Here is a 12,694-nt window from a genome sequence, read left to right on the forward strand (position 1 = left end):
TCCCCCAATCCCATTAAAGACTGTTTCTCTCTTTGTTTATGAACTTCTGTGATGTGCCTAGACCACATATACCAAATTGCAACTCTGTTGTCTTGAATAAACCCATTTTGATGGAGATATAGCTGTCTGTCCATTTAAGGTCAACATGACCAACATTTAACCTGCTTGTCAAAGAAATCATCAAATAAATAAGATACCCCAAACAAACCAAAGGTAAAGAAATTCTCCAAGTAGCTTCAAATGTGGGAATAAGTCATCTGTCTTGTCTGCAAGGGTGCACAGTTCTCCAGGGGGTGCTATAAAGAGAGCCCTGGGCTGTTTCCCCTTACATAGGGGATAAAGATGCTCTCATCTTCAGACTCACGAAAATAGCGTGTGTTTCTTAGCTACTCGGGCTGCATTCATCTACTAGATACATTTGTATTTCCAGATTTATGTTTAGGTACAAGTAAGATTTTTAAGTTCAAAACAGTACTTCAAAAAGCAGCATAAACTGAAGTTTATAACTTATTCTTTCCTGAATTAGGACCTTTGCCTTCCAATGTTCTACTAGTTCAAACATCACATCATATTAATACTTTAATATATACACTGTGTAACAATGTATACATTAATACATTTCTAAGGCTGTCTTTACAGGATTTTAAAATTCTTTGATCATGCTTTCTATTCAATTAAACAAATACTTATGAGCTACAATGTGTTGGCTACCATATCCTCATAATCCTTCCTTCCTTCCGTCCTCCCCCAAATCTAGCCCATTAAGGCATGTATTAAACAAGAACTAATGGGAAAGTGGGTTCTTTATCATCCAAGAAACTTTTCCAATCTTATTCTAAATGATGGGTACCAATTTTTTATTTCCTTTTATCAAGTTCATGAATCTGGATACACATGGCTGGACTCAGAATAGTCTTTTAGAACATACCCCCTATTTCCCAAGATTTGAGGCCTAGTGGCTTACAAAAGAATGCATTAAAATGTATAGAATGTTCCTTTCTTGATTATTCTAGGATTGCCAAAACTACCTACGCAAAATTAGATGTTCCACTAAGGAACACTGCAGTATTTTTATCGTTTCACAGAAAAATCTCTTATAAATGATACAAGACCATGCTCAATCTCTGACTTTATTTCAGCTGCATCAAGTCAATATGGATTCTACTTATTCATCCTTATCCAGAACTTTCATATCAAAAACCATCAGGAAGCCTAAATCTACATCTGTGGGGAATAACTTAAGTAAATTATTGCACATCCATAAAACGGAACATTCTGCTGCTATATAAAAGTAGAAGAAACCTCTTTATGTACTTATATGTAAAAACATGTATGTATAGTTGGATACACAGTATTCAGCATGGTGCAGAACACTCTGTATATACAGTATGCTACCATCTGTTTAAAAAGGGGAAAATAACATATATTTATATGTGCATGAAATCAATCTGGAAGGAAAGCAAAAATACGAATCCAGTGGATGTTTGCTGGGAAAGGAACTGAGTGGCTGTAGGCTGGGGGGGACAGGAGTGGGAGAGAGAATCTGACCAAAGATACTTTCATGTATTTGGGACATTTTGGAATGAATTACTTATTTTACAATGACAACCTCACCATCATCACAATAACAAGAATACAACAAAAAATATTCAGAGAAGAAAGGAGGAGTTTCATACATGAATACAGTCTTGCCACAGATGTCAGATTAATAAAGGACAAGTTACCTTAAAAGAAAGTAAAGCTAAACCATGAATTATTTTACTGCTAAGAGGAAACTTTCCATACTCACAAAGCATATGTACAAGTATGCCCATTTGTAAGAATCATTTTGGAACCTTAAAATAATATTGCAATTTGCTATGTCCTAAGTCTGTGTCCTTAGACCAGCAGACCCCATTCACTTCTGCAAAGTGTCACTTGCCCTTCTAATTACAGAGACTGTATCGTGGTCTGATCCAGCAGGTAACTCAGGGCACTGCAACAAAATGTGGCCTGTTTTATTCAGAAAATCAAGGTGAAAAAGTGAGATGGCTTATGATGGTGCTGAAATATCTTAGAAACAAAACCCTATCACACTCCGAGTGTTACAAAACTGCTTAATTCCCAGCAACTTAGGGAAGAGAAGAAACAAGGGCGAGCTCAGGAGTAGGGGATGCCTCTGGGGGACTGGAGGTGAGAGGGGGGTGAGGGAAGAGGCTAAGAGCCAACTGTGAGACAGATCATTGATTTCCACGGACGCCAGTTAGGAAACTGGAATGACCCCTACAACTCAGTTAAAAGCTGTGAAAGGAAGAAGGACAAGAGGTATTTAAGGAAACAAGTTAACTTTGTTCAATACCCTCACTAATATTATAGTTAAACGTCACACCAAATAGTATTGGGCTCAGTATATGATTAAAAGGAAAAGCATGAGCCTTGGCCAGATTGCTCAGCTGGTTGAAGCGTCATCCCATACACCAAAGAGTTGCAGGTTTGATCCCCAATCAGGGCATGTATGGGAGGCAACCAATAGATGTTTCTCTCTCCTTTTATCTCTCTCCCTTCTCTCTTTAAAACCAATAAGTATATCCTCAGGTGAGAATTAAAAAAAGGTAAAGCACTGGAAGAACGAAAAGCTAGCTGATTATTGTGAACAAGCAGGAACTGGATGCTGGGAACCCCGCGGGTCGCCTGTCACACTTCTTCCAACTACAAACGCTCATCTAAGAATATGATTTTAGAGTATACCTTTGTCAGCTCCAGAGCTAAATTCCTAAGAAATAAATGGAAGGGCTAAACCATGCCTAGCAAGATCCAGATGCGATAGAAAACTACCTAAAGAAAAACCACAGAAATGGGATTAAATGTGTGTGAGGACACAGAGGCATATACACTCAAAGGATTGCAAATACTTATAGCACTTGCTATAGGCCAGTCACTTTTCCACCTGTTTAATCCTCAGAGATAAGAACTATTTTCCATCCCCATTTTATAGAGGCGTAGTAAACCAAAGCACAGAAAAAGACCAAACAGCCAGCCAGTGGTGGATTCAGGATTCGAACCCAAGCAGTCTAGCTCCAGAGCCTTTAAAAAAAGCATTTGAGGTAGGCAGTCTCTCCCAGTCTCTCCCTCTCTCTCTTTCTCTCTGTCTGTCTCTGTCTCTCTCTCTCCCTCTCTCTCTCAGTGTGTGTGTGTGTTTAGTGTACTAGCATGTCTTAATTCCTCTTAGGGCACCATATCCCTTCTGTGGAATTCCATTATGAGGTAACCAGGTCTGCCCTCTCTCTGCAGGCTGGTGATGCTGGGCCCAGACCTCCTCAATGGGAACGTGGTCAGTCAGAAGTCACATTCATCACAATGGCATCTTGAAAACCTAAACTTGGCTTTGGTTCCTGCTGCAAAGTCCCCTGGAGCATCCATCAAAAACCTCCCTCCCAAATTCCCATTTTGCTATGACAGCCAGAGCCAGTTCTGTTGCAGGCCACCAAGCACCCATCTCACCGAGTGTCAGCTTTTGGGACAACACAAATTTGGGAGTAATTAAGGCCTGCTCCACAGACAGCTTCCGCTGTTGGGCCACCTTCTCTGACTGTGCGGGAAATATTGCCCCTGGGTCCTGATTTGCTGAAGCAGCTTCTCCTGAAAATATCTCAGGCAGGCCATACCTCTTTTTAAAGAGTTTGAAACCATACACACTGACTAGAAAAGTAATTATTTTCACATTTGCATTTTCCTTTGTTTTATTTTTGCAAGTCTAGAGAAATACTTATTAACCTGACTTGTTCACAAATTATGGGAAGGCTTAAGGGGCAGTTATCTGCGCCTGGTTTCCTAAACAGGACAGGCTGACTCACACACGTTTCTTTGAACCACACCACATTTTGGCCATTCGATCCCTTAGAGTGCTTTACAAACTCCAGTGTGCACACACACCACCTGCGGAAGGAGACTTTAAGATGCAGATCCCCAGGCCCTGCTCCCGGAACAAACAGGCACTCGGTCTGTGGAGCCTCCAGGAACCTGAATTTTAGTAGGACTCTTGTTGATTATAATATGGAAGGTAGTTTCCTGGTACTGAACCAAGCATGTAAAAAAACTGACCAAGAAGCTTTTTAATTTTAGCTAACAAGTCTAAAATACCTCACACTGTTTCAAAATTCAGTTCGCGAAACAGCAGTTCTTAAGAGGCTGCTGTATCCATAATTGCTTTGCCATTCAGGAACACAGGTTTTATTTATTCCTCACGTGTGTTCAGCAAGCACAGGGTGAGCTAAATGCGCATGAACCTGTGTTCAAATACCATGCTACACGACAGGCTAGGTGGGGAGCACAGGCCTGTCACAACACCATGACAGTATCAGGAAGCTCACAAACCCCGGGAGTGATCTGTTCAGATGGAGCACAGGCTCTGTGCGAGGACGTGAAGCTGCACTGAAGAGGTGCTGCCTTTCTCTTTGATCATCACCACCTCCACTTCCCGGGTTCTATTATGTGCTGAACACAATTCTGAGCACTTCACAGACACTAGTCCTCTCAGCCAATCTCTACAACCATCCTACAAGGTAGAACCTATTATTATATACATTTTATAGAGCTGTACAAATAAGAAAAAGGATTTTAAACTCAAAAAGTAGTCATGATCATACAGCTAGGGAACAGGTGCATATATTGGGAGGGGGTGGCTGAATGTCATGTTGCAGAATATGAATCTTGGCTCTGTAAGAAATACAGACTCCGCACCTGTTAGGGGAAAGGCAATGACTATATTTTACAAAGCCAACTCTCAGAGCCCCATGAAGATGGTAGTGAAAGCAGTTAGGAGACTACTGAAATCCTACGAGTAAGGGATACAGACCTAAACTGGGGGGTGGCAGTGAGAAGAGAGAGGGATGCAGAGGGGCACTGGGACACTGAATGACTGCCTGGTCATGGAAGCTATGGGGCTACAAACAGACAAGAGTTATTCTAGAGCTAACTCAGATGACTTTGTGGTTTCTAACTTGGGTAAAATAATGGTGCCATTAGGTCAGAGCCAAAACTCAAGGAGAAGAGTAAACGCAAGGGTTACGCAGTGATGTCTGGTTCAAACATGTGGATGCGCACATGGAGGTGCTTTGCAGGGAGATGGAAACGGCAGCTATGCGTATGTTTGCTGTGACTGTGGGTGTACGCGTTTGTCAGCACACAACTGCTGTCTGAAGTCACAAAGAAAGATGAGATTGTATAGGCACCAGGGAAGAAACGACTTTGAAGAATTCTGACTGTTACATGTGAGAAAAGCAGAACAAAGGTGAAACCAACAACCTCATCTAAGGAAAAGTCAGAGGGGAAGAGAAACCTGCTCAGCCGGTATTCTGGAAAACATAAAAGGAACGCTATAAAGGAGGGACCAACATAGGTCAAATCCTGCAAAGAGGAAGCAGGACAGAACCATCCTATGGATGGAGAATTTCAAATGATTCTAGAGAAACTTACATAAAGAGAAAACATCCTCAGTAAAAAAAACAACTAAAGCAAGAGATGGAAAATGTATATCAACTTTCTTCTCAAGAGGAGAAGAGAAAACTGAATGTGAGGGGAAAACAGAGATAGGAAAGGGAATCGCTAGTAACGGAAAGGCATGACACCTGCCGTTTCAGGGTGTAAGTCATTACGGAATAGCCTCCCATTTGTCCACTGATGCACCCAATATATGAGCAGAGCTAACAAGGCAAGTCTTATTTTGTTGCTTAATGTTAAAAATGAGACTTACTGTTGTTTATCAGCTAACTTGCTGAGAACAATAAGCCTCCATCATTTCATTATGTAATCTGAGATCTTGTATATTTTATTTCCACAAAACAATGTCTTCTCTTAAGATTAAGCAGAATGAGGGAATGCTGGTTATGCCTGATTGGCTCTCACCGCAAAGTCCCACCTTCCTCTCTGCCTACAGGAGATGGTGATCTGACAAATTAAAACTCCAGGCTCCCTTACACAATCAAGTACTGAGTTCAAAATAGGTTCTATTGCTGATTATCAAGTCCTGTGAGCTTCGAAGGACAGAATGATGCAGAGACGACCTTCCTGAGGTTATTACTACCGACAAGTAAGGTCATGGAGTGTTAGCAGCTGGACTTGGTATGGCCATTTCTGTTCATAACCTTCAAGGGTCTCTAAGAGGCTGCTGGAGCACTTCCAACGTTTCCTCACAAGCTTTGTAGTTGTGAGAGGGACTGGAACCTGTGGCAGGCCATGGATTGGAGCTTCCTGCTCATGGCATTCCACAGTGGTCTTAAAATAGAGTCCATTGTCAGCATCATGATTTCTTTCTAGGCACCTCGTTTCCTGCTATAGTCCCTTCCTGCTGGAAATATCTATTGCGCTTTCTTGACTGATGCCAGGGCAGAATGGACTATACTTCCAGTTTCTAAATTCTATGGGTCCTAAAAGCTCATTTCATCTTACTATTAAATGCTGAAACTTAAACCCAGCATTGAGCTACTTACCAGAGTAAACTACATTTTGCTGCTCCTACATGCCAAGAAAACCTGAGTTCTAGGCTTCAACAGACCTAAGGAACTTACTTTTGAGCATCTAGAACAGTGCTGTTGAAAAGAACTTTCTCTGTAGATGGAAATGTTCTGTATCTGGGCTGTCCAAAATAGCAGCCACAGGCCTCACTGGCAACTATTGAGCACTTCAGAGAGTGCAACGGAGGAACTGAATTGTAACTTAATTTTAAAAACTTTAAAGTGATACAGCAACTTGTGACTAGAAGCTACACACTACACAGCACAGATCTAAAGTCTATTCATGTCTCCTGAGACTCTCTCCTGCAGGGTTTTGAATCTGGCATCCATGAATTCCAAGGAGATCCATCCAAGAACTGTTTTGAGAGGGCCCACAAATCATCTGGAATTGCATCAAAAATTGTATACACATGCAAGTACATTTTTCTAAGTGTTCACAGCTTTCATCAGAATCTCAAATGTCCTACTGAAAATGTAAAAAAAAAAAAAAAATGTTCTGAGACTGGTGACCATGTTAGGAATGCCAGCCTTCCTCAGTTCTGATAAGTTCAGTTGGTCCAAAGTAGATTTCATTTTCCAGAAATCTATATGGGAATGACCTAGGCCTTCTACCAAAATACTTTTTCATGTCTACCCTGGTTTTGGCATGGAATCAGTTTTTGCCACAAGGGGCTCAGGCACAAAATTCGATTAAACATACTTAGTATACTACCTCATTTATTCACTCATCAAATAGTTGAGTGTCTACAAAGTACAGAAGACAAGGAAGGCAAGAAACAAGCCAATTCAGGCCATTGGGCACTAGAAAGACAGTGGAGTGGAGGCAAAGGATGCGTGGGGCTGAATGAAGAAAGACTGCTGGGAAGTGTCTCTAAGAAGCAGCAAGACCTCTAAATTCCCTGATGATTCTACACAGCCAGGTCACATCTCCACCCAGGCTGATGGCTAGAGGTTTATCCTCTAGAAAAGATGAATCAGAGCAACTTAAGAGCTGGAAACACCAGGAGACAGCTGAGCACAGGGAAAAGACAAGGACAAAAACAAGATTATGTTGAAGTCCATGCATCAAAAGTGAAAGGCCTGGATCTTTCCATCATCGCTAGTAACAACATAGTTGTAAGCCAGGATAGAGCACTGCTACCTGCAGGTGGAGGTGGTAAGGATATGGCCCTGCAAGCCCGGCCTGGTCAGGGAAGTGTCTGTGCTGTGCTGTGCAGTGTTTCAACCTTAAAGGAAGTGGAGAAAAGGAAGCCAGTAGAGGATTACATGCCAAGGTCTATCTCACCGCAGCCAAGAAGCTGAGAAAAAAATCAGATACATCAAAAAGCTGGCCCTGGGCAATTCCAAAGAGCATGCATTTCTTAAGGGATAAAGGAGAGAGCATAATCTGTCCTTGAATTGTCACTGCCTCCTGTGTTTAAATACATACAGTGAAATTCTACATGAGGCACACAGGCTTAAAGAGTCCATGTGCTGCTACTGATGGCTGTCACCTGCAGAAACCAGGGACCGTATTCGAACTGGGCCCTGCACATTCTGTGCTGTCAATGTGGAATGTGAAGTTCATGGGGAAGGACGCCATTCCTGGACTCTGTCTAAAGCAATACATTGCACAGATTCACACAGATTGAAGTGTATACACCATGCATGTTATACAAACTGGAACTGAAAGCACTGGTAATAAACCCCACGGGACATCCTTCTCTCCCTATGTTCCAGGTGCAAAGACACTCACCGTGAATCCCCTCTTTGTTCTCATGAGTAACAGTGATTTCAATTTCAAAACCAGGTTTTAGTGCTTGTGTTCGAAAGGTCTCTATAAAAATTACTGTAGTGACAACAAATGAAAGAACTAAATAACTTAGCAAAAATGAAGCCTGCAAGTAATCACACCTTTTATGACATACCAGGCATTTCTGCCTCAGCTGAAAGGCTAAAATACTTCATCGTCAGGAATATGGAGCATACCATATCTCTGCTAAATGAGGAAATCATGTTAATAATAATGAGGATAAGGGAAGCCAAGAAGGCAATGCAAAGATGTAAACTCCCTCACAGAGTTAACACGCTGCGAGGGTGAACAGAATACCCTCACCCCATTTGTCCCAGAGAAACATGGTCTGAAATGCATGTGAAGTGACTTGGACTGTGAAAGTGCGGACAGACCAACCGTGTGGCTGCAATGCTAGAGGTATTAAAACTGAAGGCAATTTATGTTATGTGGATAACACCCATAACTGTGCATATGAGTACCTAGAGCAGAATATTACTATAAGAAAAAGTGCAATCATGTCCTTCCCAAAACACAAGGCCCCATCATCATAAATTGCCCTTACTCACCACTGGCAGTGGCTTGTAAGAGCTTGAGATTCTATCCAAATATGCACCTAAAATAATATTACACTAATCTCATATATTTTATTCATTGCTCCCCTTTCAACATCAGCTCTTTCATAGACACTCAAAGAACTATCTAACTTCAAGAAGAGTGAAATATTACATAAAAATCACCATTTTAATCACCTGAAAGTGGCCAATTAGCCATGTGTTGAAAATACTTCAAATCAATTTAACGCCCAAATATAACTGATAACTTGTTATGAAGTACTTTATAAATTTAAGTGTCAAATAAATGGTCTATAATCAGAATCACCATCATCATAAAATTACTCTTAACAGCCACAAAGTGACCATAGTGAATCTCTAACATTTTATCCCCAGGATGGAGGAAAGAAAACACTATATACATAAAACTGAAATAAGGGAAAATAAGTGCCAGTAAACTTGCTGTTACATCACACGGTAAATGTTCAGTAAGGGTCAAAAACAAACAAAAAAAACAAAAGTCAATTCAAGGAGACTGAGTAAAATTTTACTTTATTTGAGGAGACAAATTCAAAATTTTGAGCAATAATCCCAGGTAGATAATATTCAACAGGTTGTTTAAAAAATTTTTTTTAACTATGTAAGGTCTGGAAATTTACTTTTTGACCTTCTTCCTAATGCTAAACTCAGCATCATTACTACAGAATGAAAGCACTCTGGAGAATGAGCAGAAAAGATGGCATGAACTGACTTATATTTCTTTGCTATAAATCCAAAAATTTATATCCAAAGAAAAACAGTAATAAGGAGAAAAGACTGTCTAAAATGTTAAATAAACACTAAAAATTACTCATCATTCTTTTAGACACTGGGAAGCTGTGGGGTCTAGTGAACTAAGCAATAAAGAAAATGTTAAGAGCAATGACATTAAATCCTAAGCACATTTTAACGACTTAGGTGGTTTCTCTATCTATAGAAATTAGGATACTCTTACTGCTATCAGAATTAGGTAATTAACATCTGTGACAAACTATCAAAGTACAAACTGTTAAGTAAATTATGACTGCCAAAGAATTTTAAGCATAATGTGCTAAGTAATAATGATGACACACAGACTCTGAATTGACCATCTTTGTTTCCAAATTAATAATGCAAACAGGACTCCAACCTTATAGTTTGGCTTAGCACAGTATTAGTAGCATGATCAATTAAGGGATTTGAAATCATCCCAGAGCTCCTGTTTTCCCAAGAGCAGTTGACTCAACTTTACATGTAGTAAAGAAAATAAGGTCCACATTCTATTCCTGTAGCTGCAGAAATATCACTATTATGCCTGTGTCTACCTTTTGGCTAATTCCAACTAGAGGCCATTCTACTTGAAAATCTACTAAGCAACAAACTTTTTGAGAATTTTCTCTTATTTAAAATTGGAAATCTTATACCACAGCAATGTTTTAAACAGTTTTCTGGGAATTAACAACACCTATGACATTCAACTAAAATCACTGTTCTCTACCCTTGCCACTCTCTTGAACTATAATTCTGATGAGATGGTAGGCCTATCTGAAAACTTTCAATACTTTTTGACCTGCTTACTGATGCAATAAGGATGAAGATATGAGCAGAGGTTCTATGACCTTCCAAACTTTGTATTCTGATGGTAGTATGAACATGTTTTAAGATTTAAAATATAGACCAGGAAAGTTAACATAACCTATTATTCATATCTAGTCTTATTGTTTTTTCCATATACACTTGAAATAAATATTGAGTACTACAAAACTGAAAAACAAGCAACAACAACAAAAGAAACAAAGTATTTTAAATCACAGGAAGATGGGAAAATCTTAGAGATCAAACTCATTTCCATGCTTTTGCATTGAAAATATAACATTTAGAAAATATAGTCTTCTATCTAAATCCAAAATCTGAACAAGATTTTACTTACAAAGCACATTGTTCTGTGAATTATCTGTACAACTGTAAATAAAATGTAGCTATAAAGAACAGTTTAAACACTATTAAACAAACAAACCTAAATCCTGCTTTTACCGGGGTGGGTAAAAGTAGGTTTATAGCTGTAAGTGAAACACAAAGTTTATTCTTCTATTATTATTTATTAATTATTGTATTATTTATTTGTATTACAACTTTAAAACTACTTTGACCCACCCTTGACTATTTGGGGAGAAAATTATCTCCAGTTACTATTTTAAGGAAAAATGAAACATCTTTGGAAGAAACCAAAGGAAAGGATATTATTCACATTAAAATATACAATTCTATCCTTGTAATAACCAAGACCTCAAATACTAGTTTTAGTGACTCATATTAATTTAATTGTGACATCGGCTTTTATAATCATAGATGTAAAAAACCACTATGTTCAAAACATAATTATCACTCCAGCATCTAATTCCATGAAATTATTATATTAAAATGAAACGCTCTCTATGAATTTGTGTTTGATTAATTTCACTTATTTAAGAACACAAAATAATTTAAGGTCTCTTTAAATTAAAACACACACACACACACACACACAGGGCACTTCTGAGAAGTGCTGGAGTCTTCTGCACCCTGCCATTTCTAGGTGGACCCTAAATTCTCCAGAATAATTACAAACTATGCCTACCTTCCAGATGAAGCCACATTAACCTCCCCTTCACCCTCACGACAGAGGCCACACAGAGTTCTCCTGGATTTCTGGGGTTTACGGCTTCGAGCTTCATGTTCTTTGTGAAACCCCGACTGAATGATGTCTGAAAGAGAGAACCCACACTGAGCCAGTAGATACCACAACGAGATAGCACGCAGCAACAAGGCCGGCCAGCTGATGCAGCAGAAATGCGCACACACACTCACACATGCAGACCTTATTCATAAAACAAACAGGTTGTTCACATGTTTGTCCTTCCTTCCAGTCATCAGGAAAGAACCATTCCTTCTTCATTTGTATTTCAGAAATTAGAACTCTGCTTGACACAGAGCAGGTGCCAATGATATGTGTTGAATGAGAGGATGAATACATTTTCTCTTTCCAGTCCCATATGCATGCTTACTCCTACAGAATCACTGAGATTCAAATAATTTCTTCTACATCCCTATATTCCTTACCCACATCACACCTGGGCATATTTGAGGGTGTCAAAGGAGAAGATCGAGTCTCTGCCTGGGATCATCTTCCTTCAGCCTGAAGAATATTCTTCAGCATTTCTTTTAGTGCAGGTGTGCTGTGCTGTGTGAGGAATTCCCAGAGTTTTCCGTTCTCTGAAATTATCTTTATTTTGCCTTTCTGCTTTCTGCTTATGTTTATTTACTTTCTAACTTCACACTTTAAAAATTTACACAGAAAAATTCACTCTTTTTGGTGCACTGTTCTACGAGGGTAAAGCTGTGAGACGAACATCTACAGTTGTACAGACATAACCAGAATCAAGGTACAGAATAGTCCCTTCACCTCCAAGACACCCTTGCACAGGCCTTTCGGTAATCAATTCCTCCCAGTCTTCCAATTCCTGGACCACTGATCTATATTCTATTCCCATAATCCCGCCTTTTCCATATGTCATATAAATGGAATGATATACTATGTAGCCTTTGTGTCTGGCTTCTTTTGTTTGCATGAGTCAGTAGTTCATTCTGTTTTACTGCTGAGAAGTGCATGTAGATGTACCACAGCCTGTCCATCCATTTACCAGTTGAAGGACATTTGAGCTGTTTCCAATTTTTGGTGACTGTGAATAAAATCACCATAAACATTTAAGCACAAATTTTGTGTGAACATAAATACATTAGTCAGCTCCAGCTGCCATAACAGAATACCACAGACCCGGTGGCTTAAACAACAGAAATGTACTGTCTCACAGCTCCGGAGG

The 12,694-nt window shown here is 39.6% G+C and overlaps 1 protein-coding gene across 2 annotated transcripts in view; it reads right to left on the minus strand.

The window, feature by feature from the left end:
• The window catches only part of SFMBT2 (Scm like with four mbt domains 2), a 215,970-nt gene that overhangs the window by 39,590 nt on the left and 163,686 nt on the right, over positions 1 to 12,694 (minus strand). For both annotated transcript variants that reach the window (XM_090268004.1, XM_090268003.1), the window contains exon 11: positions 11,452 to 11,578. In XM_090268004.1, coding sequence (XP_090124130.1) covers positions 11,452 to 11,578 — 127 coding nt within the window. The remainder of the gene's footprint in view (positions 1 to 11,451; positions 11,579 to 12,694) is intronic.

The sequence above is a fragment of the Furipterus horrens genome, unplaced genomic scaffold (assembly GCF_987537825.1).
Source record: "Furipterus horrens unplaced genomic scaffold, mFurHor1.1.pri manual_scaffold_2, whole genome shotgun sequence".
Lineage (NCBI taxonomy): Eukaryota > Metazoa > Chordata > Mammalia > Chiroptera > Furipteridae > Furipterus > Furipterus horrens.